Source organism: Lissotriton vulgaris, chromosome 8, assembly GCF_964263255.1.
Source record: "Lissotriton vulgaris chromosome 8, aLisVul1.2, whole genome shotgun sequence".
Taxonomy (NCBI): Eukaryota; Metazoa; Chordata; class Amphibia; order Caudata; family Salamandridae; genus Lissotriton; species Lissotriton vulgaris.
In genome coordinates, this window is record NC_141696.1 from 1,514,606,906 (window position 1) to 1,514,626,000 (window position 19,095).

The following is a 19,095-nucleotide window of genomic DNA, read 5'->3' on the forward strand; positions in this document are numbered from 1 at the left end:
TCCAGGCCACTGGCTATACTCCTGGACTTTTAGGGGATAAACAAATGCATTCTGGGGGTTGGGAGTCTTGTTTTGCTTCCTCTGCACTAATTAGACAAATACACTGGGCAATACAGGAAAAAAGTTCAGGACTTGCGACAGTAAACATCTTGCGTAACAACACCTGTAACAGGGGCAGTCCTCGTGGGAGGTAACAACAGGAGAGGGAGGTACTAAGGAGGGACTAACAAGCCTATTAACAAATCAAAAGCCAATAGTTACAAAGAACAGTTAAGGGAACCAATTAAAAAGATGGGCGGAGCTTACAGCCTATACTGGAATAAAGCATGTCTCGAAGAGTCAGCGCAAGCACTGCCTAGGCGGCTGACTCAGCGAGACCTAAAAACTGAAAAACTGCAACAACAACAAAAAAAACCCTTGTAAAAATAAATATGTAACACAATGGAATAAAGGAGGCAAAGCATAAATGAATGCACAAGTCATATCCAGGGTCTGAACATCTTTGCAGATTTGCCCTACACGTCCACTGCTGCAGACCCTCTGGAACCTCGACACCAGGTCCAAACTACAGACCCATGGGAGCTTCCATCATCCAGTGTCTGTGTTACAGACCTATGTGAGCCTACACATGGTGTCCCTACTACAGACTTATTAAAGCTTCCACGATATGGCCACGCTAGTTAAACTTTACATTTAGTGTCCCAGATACAGACCCAGGAAAGCTTATATCCTGTATCCCAGGGTCTGACCATCTTTGCAGATTTGCCCTACACGTCCACTGCTGCAGACCCTCCGGAACTTCGACACCAGGTCCAAACTACAGACCCATGGGAGCTTCCATCATCGAGTGTCCGTGTTACAGACCTATGTGAGCCTACACATGGTGTCCCTACTACAGACTTATTAAAGCTTTCACGATATGGCCATGCTAGTTAAACTTTACATTTAGTGTCCCAGATACAGACCCAGGAAAGCTTATATCCTGTATCCCAGAGACAGGCCCAGGGTATATCTTTATTTTTTTATTTTTTATTTTTAAAGTTTTGTATAGCGCTAGCTAGACCCATAGGTATCAGAGCGCTTCACATACATATTGTGCAAAGCCGAAGGGCATTACATTACCTAGAAGGCTGACAGTAAGTAAGCAAACCACTGATAAAAAATACAGTATGAACAATAAATAACTGTGCAACGGAGGGGGAGAGAAAAAAAAGAAAAACAAGGTGATTAGCATAGTCCATTAGCCAACAATCCTTGAATGGGAGTCAACTCGGGATATTGAGGTCTAGGTTAGTTGACGTTGTTCAGGAAAGTATTTATTAAGGAGATGGAGTTTGAGGTCTCTTTTGAAATAAGAGAAGGAGGGGTTGCATCTGAGGACTCCCGGGAGAGCGTTCCATATCCTGGGAGCGTTGCCAGAAAACGATCGGTATTGGGTGGTTTTCTTTTTCCACCAGGTATCGCAGATACCAGCCCATGAAAGCTTCTACCTGAAGTCCCAGCTTCCCATCGGTGTCCCAGATGCAGCCTTGTTAGAACTTCCACTTTGTGTCTGAGATACTACCATATGAGAGCTTCCACCCAGAGCCTCAAGAGTGCCCCCTGGTATCCTGTGTTCAGCGCTCTCGCATGAGAGCACTTCCACCCAATGAAGGACTCCCAAGAGGTATCCCAAAGATCACATGGAAGAGATCCCCACAAAAAGGCCCTAAGTAAAGGGCCTCATACAGGGGATCAAAGAGGACTTATCTCGCTCATTCGAGGCAGCGACCTGAATCCTCCAACTCAGCATCGAGGAGATGGCACCAGGGAAGAGCTTCTACCCAACACCCAGCAAATGCCCCCATTGAACATATTCTACCCAGAATCCAAGAGGTGCCCCAGGGGGAGCTTCAACACAGCATCTGGGAGATGGCCCCTGTAAGGTCGTCCACCCAACATGCAGACGGTGCCCAATGAAAGCGCTGCCAGCCAGGATCCAGAAGACAGCTCCCAGAAGAGCTTCAAACCCACATCCAGGAGATGCTGATGGGAGAACTTCACACCAAAATCCAGGAGATGCTGCTGGGAGGGCTTCAAAACATATCCAGGAGATGCTGCTGGGAGAACTTCACACCAACATCCAGGAGCTACTGCTGAGAGGGCTTCCAACACACATCCAGGAGCTACTGCTGGGAGGGCTTCCAACACACATCCAGGAGCTACTGCTGGGAGGGCTTCCAAAACACATCCAGGAGGCACTGGCTGGAGAGCTTCAAACTAACATCGAGGCAATGCTGATGGGAGAAGCTTCCACCGTAGATACAGGAGATGGCCCCATTGAAGATCATTCACCCAACACCCAAAAGATGGCCCTAGGGAAGAGTTTCAACAAAGCATCTGGGAGATGGCCACGTTTAAATGAGCTTCTGCCCAATATCCTAGAGATGATGCCATGGAAGAGTTTCTACCCTATATTTTGGAGAGGGCTTTTTGGAAGAGCTCCAAACTTCTTCCCCAGAAGAGATTCCACCAGGTGCCGGGGAGAGGTTTTACTGGGCATTGAGGAGACACCAGGGAAGTTTTCTCACCTGATGTGCACAGCTGGCCTAAGGAAGAGCTGCCATCATTCACCATAGCTGGCAACCAGCAGATGGCCCAGAGCAGGAGATCCTATTCAACATCCCTATCCAGCTTGTGGAACATCCCCATCCAAGAGACAGCTTCCCAGATGAGACCGTTGCTTCTGTCGCTAGATGTCAAATGAAAGAAATCCTGGAGGTACACCACTGGAAGAGCTCCTTCGAGGGTCCAGCGGTACACAAATGGAAGAGCTTACACTAGAGGTCCGATGAAAGAGCATGGAAGTGCACGGGGGTGCTCGGTTTTAAGTGCTTGACCTAGGGTCCAGTGGTGCACATCTGGAACAGCTCTTGCTAGGGTCCAGTGGTGCACCACTGGAAGAGCCCCCGCTAGGGCCCAGTGGAGTATTGCTGGAAGAGCTCCTGCTAGGGTCCACTGGTGGACCGCGGGAAGAGCTCCCAGCAGGGTCAACTGCAACACCGCTGGAAGAGCTCCCGCTAGGGTGCAGTGACGCACTGCTGGAAGAGCTCCCAGAAGGGTCAACTGCTGCACTGCTGGAAGAACTCCCGCTAGGGTGCAGTGGTGCAGCTCTGAACAGCTCCGCTAAGGTACAGTGGTGTAGTGCAGGAGGAGCTTCCATAGGGTTCACTGGTGGACCGCTGTAAGAGCTCCCACTAAGGTCCAGTGGTGCACCTCTGGAACAGCTCCCGAAAGGGAACAGTCGTACAACTCTGGAAGAGCTCCCACTAAGGTCCAGTGGTGCACCTATGAAACAGCTCCCGCTAGGGAACAGTGGTGCACCGCTGGAAGAGCCCCCGCTAAGGAACAGTGGTGCACAGCTGGAATAGCTCCCACTAAGGTCCAGTGGTACACCGCTGGAACAGCTCCCGCTAAGGTCCAGTGGTGCAACGCTGGAAGAGCTCCCATCAAGGTCCAGTGGTACACCGCTGGAACAGCTCCCGCTAAGGTCCAGTGGTACACCGCTGGAACAGCTCCCGCTAGGGAACACTGGTGCCCCTCTGGAACAGCTCTCTTTAGGCGTCCTGGAGACACCCCGTGGAAGAAGAGTTCTCACTGGTGTCCAGGGTGAACGCCCATAGAGGGGCCCCCACTGGATGTCCAGGAGGGGGCCAATGGGAGCTATGACACGCCTCGCGCTCATCTTAATGACCCAAGCGACTTTCTTGCTCCCTTTAATGTTACAAAGCCCCGCCTCAAACCCTAGGCTCGGCCCCCTCCTACACCCCCCCCCTTCCCTTCTCCCGGCGCCGGGTTTATCTTTCTTTTTAGGGAGTCGGAGGAGGCAGGTTCACGAAGACATAAAAATGATTTGCGGCGCATATGCTTAATACTTCAGGAATGTCCTGGCATCGCTCAATTAAGGGAAAAAACCCAAGTTCAGAAATGTGATTAATCTGTACAGACAGGCAGACGAAAGGAGCCATGTTTTTCCACTCGGTATTAAAGCCAGATGGGGGTTAACTCTTTAGCGCCCAGCGCCGACTCCGGGCAGGGAACAGTTTAGAGGGATTTTTCCCCCCTACCACGACCCTTCTCGTGAAAAGCGCCGAATGAAGGCAGATTCTATAAGATCTAAAAGAAGAAATTACCCCAAAGATACACAACACCAAGTTCATGCAGGCTCAAACCAGATAACTCGAGTGAGTTGAGAACCCCAAGTGGCGATGCGAGTGCAGAATGCAGGCAAGGGGTTTAAATAGTAGCAGGGCAGACCCCCTTTCATCTTCCTAAGGTCGATCACACGAGGCCTATTTAGAGAAGACAAGCTGATGGCAATCCTGATGAATGTCTTTAATTATTTCGGTTCGCAGTTGGACTAATGATTTTAGGAAGAAACTCACAATGATGTGGGCCAAATATTTGAAATAACAGTAGCTACAGATGCAAGTTATGCATGCATTGTATTACGGTCATATCCGTCTTTAGTATTTTCAACCATATATGCTGCATTTTATGGTTTTAATAGGTCTGCTTAGGTTTTCGCCTGAAATGTGCAGCGGTTTGAACCCAGCTCTGCAGTCACTGGTCCCCTTAAACTCAAGGTCGGGGTAACTCCACCAGGGGTCCAGGAAGAGGGCCTAGGGACTGGGGAGCTTCTAGGAATACACCATCCAAATGCAGAAGTCCAGAGGTAATTAGATCCAGATAGGGGTGGTGGGAAATATAATAAAAAGACACAGCAGCTAATGGAAATAAAAAACAGAGGGAAGACGAGTGGGAATGAAATAGAGGAAAAAAGTTGGGAAAATGTTCTTGTTCCCTAGTTTAACACCGGTCAGATCTTCAAAGGGACGGGGCACCACGTCTAAATGAATGGATAGATTAAGCTTCTCGCTTCAATGGGTCCACCGAATGCGGATGCACCGACAAGGGTTGAACCCATCCTGCCTCATCTAGGAGCGAACAAAAGGCTGTCCCGTTGGAGGTATCTTCAGGTGGAGCAGGGCAAAGACTTGTCAAGACACATCCCATTCCGGTGAAAGACCCAGGCTAGAAACACAAATATATCAAAACTTTCAAAAGTTTCTAAAAAACTCAACTCAGATTCGAGCTTTCACATCAGTTAGTTTTGTGCCACAAGACACAAGTTATCCATTTCCAGAGAAACAATATTACTAGACCTGGGCAGTAAACTTCGCTCAGTTCGGAGTTTTCTGCACTCCGCGGAACACAGAAAACTCCGCTTCGCGATGTGCAGTAGAGTTTTTTCCCCACTCGCAAATGGTAAATTTGCGAGCGCGAGCTGCCGCTTGGGTAGACTTTCTACCCGAGCTGCAGGAATACCAGCACAAACTGCTGTTCGTACTGCACTCCGCCATTTGCGGAAATTGCAGGGTTTTTTTTTTGTAACTTCGCGAAGTTCCGCGTAGCAAAACTCCACAAACTACGCCCAGGCCTAGATATTACAACGTATCTCCACACTGCACTTATCATGTGGCCTGTGGGTTACATGTGTACTGTAGGGCACGTGGTACAGGGGCACCTCGTAGCACTGGGGAAATTGTACAGCTTTAGTGCGCTTTAAGGAACTACACGGAGGACTGGCAGAATCCGGCTACAGGTCTCCTTCAGCTCAACAACTGAGGTCCCTTTCACAATAGGGTTCCAAGCTGCAACTGCATGTGCGGTGCGCAGCATGCACGAGTGCACCCTGCACACCAGTCCTCACCCACGTTATGCAGATTTGTATAGCGGAGCTAATCACCCGCGAGGGTATCCAGGCACTGGAGCAGGAGTGTAGGCATAATACGAAAGATGTGGGGCTTCAGACCCCGCAAAATTATTCAAGTAACTGGGCCTTCAGCTTCTTGTAGAATTTAAAAAGTGAGGAGGCGGCCCTGATTGTATTGTAATTGCATTTATATAGCGCTTACTATCCCTGACGAGGCATTGAATCACTTTTTCGGCAAGTAGCACGCTACTCCGGGACCCATAAAAGATTAGTGTTGAATTAGTATAGTGAAATATGAAAGTAATTTTAGTGGTGGATGGGTTAGTCAGTTATTTGGATTTGGAAGGATAGAAGAGGAAAAAAAGGTTTGTATTTATATAGTTATGGGAGATAGTTCCGGGTCTTGGGTGTGATGTAGGCGAATGCTCAACCTCCCGTCTGCTTTTGTGGATGCGGGGTGTGAGCGAGTTAGAGTGTGGCTGAGCGTAGGTGTCTGGAGGGTTGGTAGAAGTGTAGGCGGTTGTTCAGGTATGTTGACACGATGCTGTGCAGTGCCCTGTATGAGTGTGTGAGGAGTTTGAATGGACTGCGTTTGTGTATGGGAAGCAAGTGGAGATCTTGGAGCAGTGGTGGGATGAGGGATCGCTGTGGGAGGTTGAGGGGGAGTCTCGCTGCGGTGTTCTGGATGGCCTAGAGTCTATGTAGCAGATGGTTGGAGATCCCGGCATAGACTGTGTTGGAATAGTCTAGTCGAGGGCTTTCTTGATGTCTGGTTTTTCAGGGGTAGTCATTTGAATATCTTGCAGAGCATGTGGAAGAAGGAAGAGGTTTGACCTGCACCCTTATGTTGAGCTTGTCTCAGTAGATTCATACTGGTTGCAGGTGAATGTATTTAATTTATCTTTATTTTTTTAGCTCAAAGAAAAGTTTATTAGGATAACCAATATAGCTTCAATAATTTATCTTTATTTACAAAGTGCAAAAATCGACTTGATCAGCTAAGTACTTGAGACAAGAATGCTGGATTATGTATACATGAGTGAGCACAAGAATTAAGAGATTAATGAAGAAACTGAGAAATGTTTAACCTGTTAGCGCAGCTGTGCCAAACTGAAATGCCGTAAAGATGCCTCATGGTTGGAGGAATTGGGGCACATGCAGAACAGAAAAGTGGTGTTTTAGGTTTTCTGAAGGGAAGTGGTTACGTGGTTATGCTCCAGTCCAAGTGGTTGGGGGTAATGTTTGAGTAGGGAGAGTACCTCAGTCTGAGCATGACCAGCGGAAGGACACCTATGAAGATATCCATCAGTACTTGGTCCATGCTCCATCAAAAGTACAAGCGCACAAAAAAAGTGAAACCGGATGCAATCACCAATGAGAAGCAATGAATTGAGCGACAATGAAGCCAACCAGTAGTAAGTAATGTAGACTGAATGCCGCAGCAATGAAAGGGAATGGAAAATAAAGAAACAAGGGACCAGAACAAATACTAGAAAATATATATAATAAACTTAGCAAGAACAGGCTTAAAAGAGGAAAGAGTTCCAAAAAGAACAAAGATTGAAAATGGAAATTGCACAACAAAAAGCAAAAGTGAAATTAATAAAAAAAAGTGAAGAAAGGACAAAAGAAACAAATATGCAAATAAGAAAAGAAATTAAGGAAAGAGGAACAATAAAGGGAAGCAAACAATAAAAAAGGAATTCAAGAGAAAAAGAAAGGAGCAAAAGATGAAATAAGGAAAGAAGGAAGGTGAAATGGTGAAAGAAGAAAATAAAAAGGGTTCAATAAAAAAAGATGGAAAAAGACAAACTGGTAAATGAAGAATAAAAATGAAAAAGCAAAAAAGGAAAAGAAGAGAAGGAGATGGTAAGAAATGAGGGCAGAATACAGTAAAAGCTGGGTAGAGGGGAAACCCAAGGGAATAAGGTAAGAAGAAAATAAAAATAAAAAGGTAATGAAAATAATGAAAGAGAACGGGGAAAAAGGAAAATGTACAGCGGAGAGGGAGAATAATGGGAGTAATATAGAATTACTTATTGCCAGAGTCACAGTCCGGTGTAGCTGTGTGAAGGCGCAATGAACCCGGAGAAGACCAAAAGAGGGTAAAAATGGGAAGCGGGAAAAACACTTTCTCGGCGGCCTCCACCCACGAGCACACATATTTTCGTGATGGAGAAAGTATAAACTTGGAGCAAGAAAATTAATTTGTGCTGCGGTGGTCCAGGCTCCTGACAGCCAAGTGCAGACATCGGAGCCAAAACCAAGGTTTAGAGGTGGGGGCGGAGAGGGGGGCAATATAGTGAGGAGGACCTGAGCGAGAGAGCAGAAAGGCGTCACTGTTGGGGAAAAGCGTATTGGGAGACAGGCCAAGAGAGGGAAAGCAGAGGTGCCCCGGGGGGACGGGGAGGTGCAGACATCGGGGAGAGAAGAGTACAGTTTGAGGTATAGTGAAGGCAGAGGGGCCCCGGGGGGACGGGGAGTCGTAGACAACGGGGAGAGACCGGTACAGTGCGGGCAGAGGTGCCCCGGGGTACGGGGAGGCGTAGATATCGGGTAGAGACAAGTACAGGTAGAGAGACGGTGGAAAAGTGAGGGCAGAGGGGCCCCGGGGGGACGGGGAGGTGCAGACATCGGGGAGAGAGGTAGAGGAGCCCCGGGGGGACGGGGAGGAGTAGACATCGGGGAGAGACAGGTACAGTGTGGCAGAGGTGCCCCGGGAGGACGGGGAAGTGCAGCCATCAGAGAGAGAAGAGTACAAGTAGAGAGGGAGGTAAAGTGTAGGAAGAGGGGCTGGCAGAGAGCAGAGTGGAATGATGAGACAACAGAGACTTTGACTAAATGAAAATTGGCCCGTGAAAGAATGGAGCATGGGTGGACACATGGAGTGAAGATGGTGTCTGGTGGGAGACAGCAACAGGGAGAAAAAACAAGCATTGGCAACACTTTAGAGACTTATTAACACAGTCAGTGTCTTTTGTTCATGCTGTACATGGTTCGGCAAAAAATCTGAAATGCCCGAGCTCAGGTTCGCGTCATGGTGGCACATGGCATGAAAGCTCCTGATGGGTCCGGAGCGTAGGGGGCCCTCTCTATGTACTTTGCAGGTGGGACCCCACAAGTTTCATTACGGCACTGGTTCAGATCAATGCCGCAACAATAGTCCCCCAAACACCAGGGGGCACCTCCGCACTGTGCACAGGCGGCGGACACTTGGCATCAGAGAACCAGACGGGGTCCGGAGCGTGGGTGACCCCCTTCATGTACTTTGCAGGTGGCACCCCTCAAATTTCGTTACGCCACTGGTTCAGAGAATCGGAACGTGCCAGAAGCCCCATGTACGGGAGGCTAGGGAGGGGCCATTCTCCGCTAGCAAGCGGGCTGCACGGGACTCCACCGCGCGTCTTGGTGCACAGCCATTGCTCTGGGTAGGAGGAGGAGGCCGCCGGAAACACCACAGCGCTGGAAGGAGACAGGGCTGGGAGAACAGGAAATGGAAGGCGACTGCTCCAGCTGAGGAGCTCGGCAGGCGTCTCCCGCCTAATCCCGGCCTTGGCTCACGGGCTCTCAGCAGACTTACAGCAGCTTTCTGCCCCATATGAAAAACGAGAGGCGAAACATGAGGAGCAGACTGGAGCCATTGGCACCCTCATGCTTACTGGCAGCCAAGGCCTGAACAGACTTGTGCCAAGGCTAAGAGGGGCAAACACTGCTTCACACACCCTCAAAGCCCTGTGGGTACTGCGGAGGGCAGAAACTGTCCTGTTGGTATGGAGGACAACCTCTGCATACCAAGGCTTAGTGGCCAGTGCCAAGGCAGACTCTACACTCACTTCAGGGCCCCCCCTGTGCTACCACTGCGTGATGTAAAATGTACAACAACATATTGAGGCATTCTGCGGTTTGCCGGTGGCTAGTGCTCACACAATTTTTTGTAGAATTTCACATAATTATGCAAAAGCAAATTACTCAAAGTTCAACAAGACCATTCACCTTCAATAAAGACCCAGCAGCATTTATTAAGGCAATGCTTACCCCCCACAGCATGGACCCGGAGGTCTCCTTCAAGGCCCAGTGCACCCCGCTCAAGGAAAGGAGTATCCTCATTGGGTGGAAAGTCCACGGACCAGGACAGACACTACCATCACAGTGAGGGACGACACATCACCTCAAGCCATGGCAGCCAACTGGGCTGCGTGGAATGGACCTTCTCAAGCAAAACCTGGTGGCCATTGCCACGGGCAGTCACTCCCATCACAGTGGGCAACAGGAAGTCTAATTTCCAAGCCAACAAAACAGTTCAAGGCAGGCAGTCCAATCCGTCTGAAATCACAATGTGGAATGTCAGCCACTGCTTGGAGCGGACTCCGCCTTCACTGTGTGGAATGTCAGACACTGCTTGGAGCGGACTCCGCCTTCACTGTGTGGAATGTCAGACACTCCCTAGAGCGAACTCCGCCTTCACTGTGTGGAGTATCAGCAACTCCCTAGAGCGGACTCAGCCTTCACTGTGTGGAATGTCAGCCACTCCCTAGAGCAGACTCTGCCTTCACTGTGTGAAATATCAGTCACTGCGTTGAGCGGACTCAGCCTTCCATATGTGGAATGTCAGCCACTCCCTAGAGAGGACTCCGCCTTCAATGTGTGGAATGTCAGCCACTCCCTAGAGAGGATTCCGCCTTCACTGTGCGGAATGTCAGACACTGCTTGGAACGGACTCAGCCTTCCATATGTGGAGTGTCAGACACAGCTCTCACAGTGTGGAATGTCAGCCATTACTTCGCGCAGGCACACTTCTCACAGTGTGGAATATTGTTGCCGTCCCCAGAACAACTACAGCCCTAGTATTATAGGACAATTTACAGCAGACGTGAGAAGCCCCTCTCCAACAGGGCATAACAGTTATTACACTGGGCAGTAGCACGCACAGAACATGGCTGGACCACAGAGGAAGCACATTTTTTCTAGAGTAGTCAATCTGTGGACACAACAGGTGCAATTCATGTGGCAAAACAGTTGCACGTCATGGCAGCCTATCAACAGGAGGGAATAGCAGCAGCGGTGGCATTGAACCAATAGTAGGGAATAGGAGCAGTTCATGGCGTCGAACCAATAGCAGAGAACAGGAGCAAATCATGGCATCCCACCATAGGAGGGAATAGCAGCAGGTCATGGCGTCCAACCAATAGCAAGGAATAGGAGCACCTCATGGCGCTCAACCAATAGCAGGGAACAGGAGCACCTCATGGCGCTCAACCAATAGCAGGGAGCAGGAGCACCTCATGGGCTGCAACCAATAGCAGGGAAGAGGAGGACATGGCATCCCACCATAGGAGGGAATAGCAGTAGTTCATGGCGTCCAACCAACAGCAGTGAACAGGAGCACCTCATGGACTGCAACCAATAGCAGTGACCAGGAGCACCCCCTGGCGTCCAACCAACACTCACTTCGTCCACTTGAAGGGTGAAGGACTGCGACTGCCTGTGAGTGGGGATCAGGTGTATGATGGTCTGGGGCGGAAGAGGAGCGTAGCAGACGCTGCTACAGAGACCACCTGAGGGTTTTACCAGACATCCTCCTTCCCGTCTGGACCCGGTCTCTTGGCAGGTACACACGTCCCAGAAGGGCAGTAACTCTTCAGCGATAGCCAGGCTTGAACCTACCGAAGGCTCCCTCCCCCACAGCCCGCCTGGCATCCCAAGGCTCCAATCACAGCTGGCGGGCGGCCATCTTGTATACAGACTGACTCTTGGCCAAAAATCACAAAAGAAATGCTTTTTGCATTGTATGCAAACGTGAAGGTCCGATGGGTCTACAGGCTGGACAAAACAGGGAGACGGGCAGCGAGTCTTTACCAACACCGTTAGCCCTTCCATAAATAGGATTTTTATTTGTTGTATAGATATACGTTTTTGTCCACTTTCTTTTTAAAAAAAAACATTCTCAGGTGCTACTTTGTTACTGTTACACTATCGTATAATTAAAGCAGGGCAGGGGTAAAAAAAAAAAAATAGCAGCTGCCCTATCTACACCTACTGGAGGGCTTTTTACTCCCCGGTCACACAGCACCTCCCGTCCCTCACCATGGCTATGCACGGGCAAATACCGCACCCTCAATGGGCCCATCTGATTCTCATCTTGCCTATCACTGGACCCGGCTCTTTTGTACTCCCAGGTCTGTCCCAAGTGGAACTTTACCCACCGCTGGCCCACTCTGCCCTTCGCTGCCCTTCGCTGGCCCACTCTGCCCTTCGCTGGCCCACTCTGCCCTCCTCAGCTACCAGCAGAATGTTGTCGCTCCTGGGGTCAGCCTCCTTCCTTCCTTGCTTACAACATCCCCATCGGTCAACACCACCGTCACAATTACCTTACTTGATTTAAAAATTTTAGACTGGTCATTTCCTATTTGCCATAGTATGGTTGGAGTCTGGGCTTTCAGTTATTTTGATTTCCATTGCATTTTTTTCCATCGCTTGGAGTCTCCTTTAAAAAAAAAAGTTATTACATTTTCAATGTATTGTAACAAGCGAAATTTTCAGCACTCCGTCCATCATCTCCTTGTGTTTGCTATATACTCTGTTGCCATTTATCTGTGTGTACCCCGTATAAACGCTTTTACACCACATGTAACTCCTGCCACTGTCTATCGTATACTTCCTGTGTATACGGTGCCCATGCATTTACTCCATATGTAACTCGTCCAACTGCTACTGTTTACCATATGCTTCTCGTGTATACTGTGGCTACGTAGGGAAACAGCATTTACAACGCTGCCAATACCACGCAGGTAGGTTACAACGCGTTACATCGTCCGCTATTACCACGCATGGCATTACATCGCAAGTCGTTTCTACGACTTGCGCTAGATGGCGCACAACGCCAGGGAATGTGTTGGATTTGAAATCCAACACATTCCGTGCTTTTGCGCTAACTGGAGTAGGAATAGTAATTTACACTATTACCAAGTCCAGCGCGATGTAAACCCATGTGTGGTAACAACGCAGATGATAGAACGTCCGCGTTGTAACCTACTGCGTGGTAATGTATGGCGTAGTGACGTCATACATTTGGCTACCTATTGCGCCTTCTGCATGTACTTGTATTTACCCATGTGCAACTCATGCAACGGTTTCTTAGCCATCTATGTACAGCGCTCCGATACCTCCGGGTCGAGTTTGCGCTATGCAAAACGCTATAAATAAAGCCTCCAGCAAACTCGAGTATAGGTCCACAGGCGCTATTTTGTCTCCCAAGACCCCCGCACATTCCTCGCTGGGTAATTGTAGCAACCATTACTGCAGCGCTTGGGTAACAAATTAAAAACAAAATTAAGCCTAAAAAAACGATATTATCTGAAACTAGATCCAGTCAGGCTGCTGGCGGGGTTCCAAGGCTGGAGACCTCCTCCCCCCCCTCTCTCGCTATCCACTTCCCCCATCTACCCCAGCTTTCGGTTATCCTATCTGCCTCCAGCGCCATGACCCCACCTCGTGGCGCTGCTTTATGAAAGCGTCCCACCTCTTGGGCTGGGGGATATTAAATCCACGGCTAGGGAGACACAGGCCCCTTTCTCCTGCGGAATGTTTTTTCAAAGAGGTAATGCAATCCTTAGAGCCGAGGCATGGCCCCCTCCACAGAGCAGGCGCCCTCCTTTATTCATCCTCCATCTTCCCCCTGTCCCCCCCTTGCAGTCCCACCTGCCTCCTCCACCCCCGCCGAGGCCCCAGCCTGAACCCTTCACGTCTGATTAATGTCTCGATGACATGGCCCCGTCGCTCTCATATTCGCTTTTTTTATTATTATTTTAACGAAAACAACCCCGCATTCCTCCCGCCTCACTTTCCATCGCCGGCTCGTTCTCCGGTTACCTCGACGCCCACTCCTGGTCCCAATTTAGGGAGACAGGGAGGTATTGAGAGGGGTGGAAGGAAGGGCTTACTGAAGGGCGCAAACTGCACTCCCCCAAGGGGAGGCCGGACCCCCAGGGCGGGAAGAAGAGTGCAGGCCACGGCCAGCGTGAAGCCAGCCACAGAATGGAAGAAAAAACACGGATCGGGTCTACCTGTACGAGAGACGGTGCCTACCTGTAGAGGGTCAGCCACCTCTAGGAAGGCATGCACAGGTGGTGCCTACCTGTAGAGTGTCAGCCACCCCTAGGAAAGCATGCGCAGGTGGGGCCTACCTGTAGAGTGTCAGCCGCCACCTCTAGGAAGGCATGCACAGGTGGGGCCTACCTGTAGAGTGTCAGCCACCCCTAGGAGGGGAAGAACAGACCGTGCCTACCTGTAGAGCGTCAAGGCATGCACAGGTGGTGCCTACCTGTAGAGCGCCAGCCACCCCTAGGAAGGCATGCACAGGTGGTGCCTACCTGTAGAGCGTCAGCCACCCCTAGGAAGGCATGCACAGGTGGTGCCTACCCGTAGATTGTCAGCCACCTCTAGGAAGGCATGCACAGGTGGTGCCTACATGTAGAGCGTCAAGGCATGCACAGGTGGTGCCTACCTGTAGAGTGTCAGCCACCTCTAGGAAGGCATGCACAGGTGGTGCCTACCTGTAGAGTGTCAGCCACCTCTAGGAAGGCATGCACAGGTGGTGCCTACCTGTAGAGAGTCAGCCACCCCTAGGAAGGCATGCACAGGTGGTGCCTACCTGTAGAGCGTCAGCCACCCCTAGGAAGGCATGCACAGGTGGTGCCTACCTGTAGATTGTCAGCCACCTCTAGGAAGGCATGCACAGGTGGTGCCTACCTGTAGAGCGTCAAGGCATGCACAGGTGGTGCCTACCTGTAGAGCGTCAGCCACCCCTAGGAAGGCATGCACAGGTGGTGCCTACCTGTAGAGCGTCAGCCACCCCTAGGAAGGCATGCACAGGTGGTGCCTACCTGTAGATTGTCAGCCACCTCTAGGAAGGCATGCACAGGTGGTGCCTACCTGTAGAGCGTCAAGGCATGCACAGGTGGTGCCTACCTGTAGAGTGTCAGCCACCTCTAGGAAGGCATGCACAGGTGGTGCCTACCTGTAGAGCGTCAGCCACCCCTAGGAAGGCATGCACAGGTGGTGCCTACCTGTAGAGTGTCAACCACCTCTAGGAAGGCATGCACAGGTGGTGCCTACCTGTAGAGCGTCAAGGCATGCACAGGTGGTGCCTACCTGTAGAGCGTCAGCCACCCCTAGGAAGGCATGCACAGGTGGGGCCCACCTGTAGAGTGTCAGCCACCTCTAGGAAGGCATGCACTGGTGGTGCCTACCTGTGGAGCGTCAAGGCATGCACAGGTGGTGCCTACCTGTAGAGCGTCAGCCACCCCTAGGAAGGCATGCACAGGTGGTGCCTACCTGTAGAGCGTCAGCCACCCCTAGGAAGGCATGCACAGGTGGTGCCTACCTGTAGATTGTCAGCCACCTCTAGGAAGGCATGCACAGGTGGTGCCTACCTGTAGAGCGTCAAGGCATGCACAGGTGGTGCCTACCTCTAGAGTGTCAGCCACCTCTAGGAAGGCATGCACAGGGGTTGCCTACCTGTAGAGCGTCAGCCACCCCTAGGAAGGGATGCACAGGAGGTGCGTACCTGTAGAGCGTCAGCCACCCCTAGGAAGGCATGCACAGGTGGTGCCTACCTGTAGAGTGTCAACCACCTCTAGGAAGGCATGCACAGGTGGTGCCTACCTGTAGAGCGTCAAGGCATGCACAGGTGGTGCCTACCTGTAGAGCGTCAAGGCATGCACAGGTGGAGCCTACCTGTAGAGCGTCAAGGCATGCACAGGTGGTGCCTACCTGTAGAATGTCAGCCACCCCTAGGAGGGGAGGAACAGACCGTGCCTACCTGCAAGGTGCCAAGTCTATCTCCTACAGGTAGGCACGGTCTGCCCCCTACAGGTAGGCACGTCTGCCCCCTACAGGTAGGCACGTCTGCCCCCTACAGGTAGGCACGGCCTGTGCATCCCTTCACTGCCACGTCACTGTGGGGCTCCGCCCACCCAGGCCTAAAGTTCTATCATACTCGAGGTTTCTATATCTAAAGCTTTGTCCTCACTAGAACACCCTAATGGTGTTGTGCATGCAACCGGCTGGATAAATACAAGCACTGGTAAGGCCAATATATGTCACCTTTCAATGGAGTTACTTGCCTTTTTAGCTTTGCTAGTGCTTTTGCAAAAGCTATTCCTCATCGACAAAAAAAAACCAAAAAACATGCTTGCTTGCCGAACACCATCAGGAAAAAGAAAGAAAAGTACCCGCACCAAAATGATGTGTATGTGCGCATGCATCACTACATATGCGTCACAACACAGTGGCCATTTTTGTTTTCTTTTTTAACTAACAATTTACCATTTCAAGATGGTGTACACCAATCATGGAGCAGTAAATAAAAAAATATGCACAAAAATGCACCAGTTTGGGAAGGAGAATGGAGGACCGGTAGGGGAAGAAATCAATTCCTGCCGGAGCGGTGAGGGTGAGTAACCATGTGCCCTTCCCTTACACTGGGACGCCAGTGTCTCCCCAGGATCACTGCGCTTTTTACTTGCAGCCTCAAGAGATCTCAGGTCTAGTAGATTTCATGGAGTTCTAAAGGTCGGTCCCAGGTCAAATATCCTGAGCTACAGGTGGACACCTGCGAAACTGAGCTCGGAATTCAGAAGTCCCTGGTGGGCAGGTGGTGTCCAAGTCTAGGCGTCTCTTCCCTGGGTCTTATGGCCCAAAACTCAAGCGAATTCATATCAAATATGGACAAAACAAATTCTGCAACACAGAGATCCCCTTAAATAACACACTACTGTGCCAGAGAGGATCATACTGTAAATTTTCTGCATGACACGACAAATCAGAAATCTTGAACTCACAAACACATCCCAGTCAGAGCCCTTACCAGCCAGCCGTCCCTGGAGCTTAGACCTGGCACTATAAGATCATATCAAACATTGGGTAGCGCCTACATCAACCAAGCATTGTACTCACTGGCCAACGTGACAATGGCAGGGACACTGGCAACCGCTCCTGCAGAGGTCTGACCGATGCACTGGTACCGGCCCGCCGTGTCGTTCCGCAGCGCCGCGATGACCAATGTGCCACCTGCAATGCGGATCCCCAGAGCGGTCTGATCTCCATCCAACTCTTTGCCATCCAGTCGCCAAGAGACGTTGGCCCCCGGGGGCTCCACCACACAGCTCAGGGTGACCGAGCCACCGTACTTTTGGAATGTCGATAAGGGTTGCACGGCGAAGCGTGGCACATCACCTGCAAATTTAAGGTGCAACAAGTCAGTAAAGAAAAAACTGATCTTTTTAGACAGTGAAACTCAACGTTCCTTCCATCTCAGTAGAAGCCTTCTAACACGGTCATTGCTTTCGGTTACATTGGACTGCCTCACAGTACCTTCTTAAGCTTTCCCAAACCATTTCTACAATTCTCTTGTGACCATTACCTTGTTTTCCAAACCCTAAACCAGTTCTGCAAAATCTGCTAATTCCATAGGGATACACAATTAAAATGCACATTTCTTTAAACTGAGCCACTGTGGAGAAAAATGATACAGCAGACATTAAGTTCAGGGATATATTGGTAAGTTGGTTCAAGATTTTGGATGAAAGCTGTACCCCAAGAATCTTTCGCAGAATATCCTTTGATCTGCACCAGGTCAGCGATCCCAACAAATTTAAATCCGTGACCATTATTAAATATCGTTGGATTCCTCTTTCAACCTTATCCGCTATGTTTGAGAGATGTGAACTTAATCGCACCTTTGTGACGATTAATTTTGTCTAATTTCAGAATGATGCTGCAACATAATGAAGTTGGGATATGTGACCATTTTTACTCCAGATAATTTACAGACCATATTTTACGAATTATTTCTTTTTTCAATATTTTTTGTGCAAAGTTTTGACTTCCTGGCAAAGGCTCACATCTCTTTCCATATGAAGTGACTCTGAATTCTAAACAATGGATACAGATGTACATAAAATTCCTAACTTTCTTTTAAACATCTACATAACTTTTCCGCCTAAAGTAGTAAAACCGTATTCATTCAAATGCAGTAACTTATTCGCAGGTTCATAAAAAGTTGGGCTGTATATAAAAAAAACTCAAGATTTCTGCCAAGATACAAGAATCGATTGGAATTCAATTTTAATGACAAACATCGTGCCAGAGATACAACTTCATTGATAAACTAAAAATTCAAGAAATTACGGTGCCACAATTAATACAGAATTGTGACATCAAAAAAAAACTGTGCACATCTCTAAAAGCAACTTTGTGTTCTCCTGATAACAGGATGATATTTTGTTTGGGATGGCAGGGGTGGCCATGACAGCCAAGATGGGAGTGGTGGTCATGTCATGCTAGCCAAAAGGGAATTTGGTGATGGTCATGTTGGCCAAGGTAGAACGATCAACAGCCTTGTTCTCAACGATGGGTACTGGATGGGTTTGAGCATGACAGAACTGGCAGAATTGGTCAGCCGTGACACAATGGCAGTACTGGCAGAATCTGTCGGACAGAACTGGCACTCTTGTGAACTATAATGGGACTAGCAGACATGCTGAACACGAAAAGACTAGATGCCATGTTGGCCACATTTGGTTGGTTGGTGGTCATGGCATAAATTGCATACACTGCCCGATTCTGGTTTTCTCTGCCATCCTATAAAACGTGTGTTTTGTTCCACACACTTAATACCAGGTGCCATAAAACCAGCATCATGTTCTCTGCCAGACTGAAAATCAAAAACACACCACACAATCCCGCAAGGAGCCAGTTGAAGCACTCACCCATGTCCGCCAAGCAGCTGCGTGTCGCAAGGATCAGCCAGGTGATGGCCGCCGCGCCTCTTCTCCACGCTGGCATCTTCCTCCGGTGCGCTGTGGTCTGGTGGAAGAGGCAGTGGAGTGGGTTCCCATAGGGTATGCTGCCCATACCCTGGAGAGAGGTTTGAGTCCTGCACCTGTGAAGATCAGAAAATAGTGACCAGTCAGTATAACGCACAAAGCAGGACTTTAACCCTTCCTCACCAGGGCGAACACCACCTTCCACTGCCTGTGGAGGCCACGTCTGCCCACTGCTGCCCTGGAAGGCCTGGGGGAATGGGCCATGTTTTTTTTTTAACTTATTTATAAAAGTTTTATATAGCGCAAACTTGATCCCAAAGGATATCGGAGCGCTTCACAAATTGAGGGAATGAGGTAACATCAGTACGAACAAATAGGGAAAATACATAGAAAATTCCAAAATAGTGCACAGGAAAGGAATAGGCATTGCGAGCATAAAGGCAAGGGGAGCAAATACAATAGAAAAATACAGGGGTGACATCCACTCTTGGAGTGTGTCCGATGTGCGAAGAG

General features: G+C 49.6%; 1 protein-coding gene across 4 annotated transcripts in view; it reads right to left on the minus strand.

The window, feature by feature from the left end:
- BOC (BOC cell adhesion associated, oncogene regulated) overlaps positions 1 to 19,095 on the minus strand; it is a 133,914-nt gene that overhangs the window by 39,018 nt on the left and 75,801 nt on the right. For 3 of the 4 annotated variants that reach the window (XM_086935638.1, XM_086935636.1, XM_086935637.1), the window contains exons 2-3: positions 18,526 to 18,698; positions 16,712 to 16,990 (exon numbers count right to left, since the gene is read on the minus strand). In XM_086935638.1, coding sequence (XP_086791764.1) covers positions 16,712 to 16,990; positions 18,526 to 18,670 — 424 coding nt within the window. In that variant the 5' untranslated portion in view covers positions 18,671 to 18,698. Of the gene's footprint in view, positions 1 to 16,711; positions 16,991 to 18,525; positions 18,699 to 19,095 lie in introns of those variants that run through there. The other variant, XM_086935639.1, reaches the window with a different exon arrangement.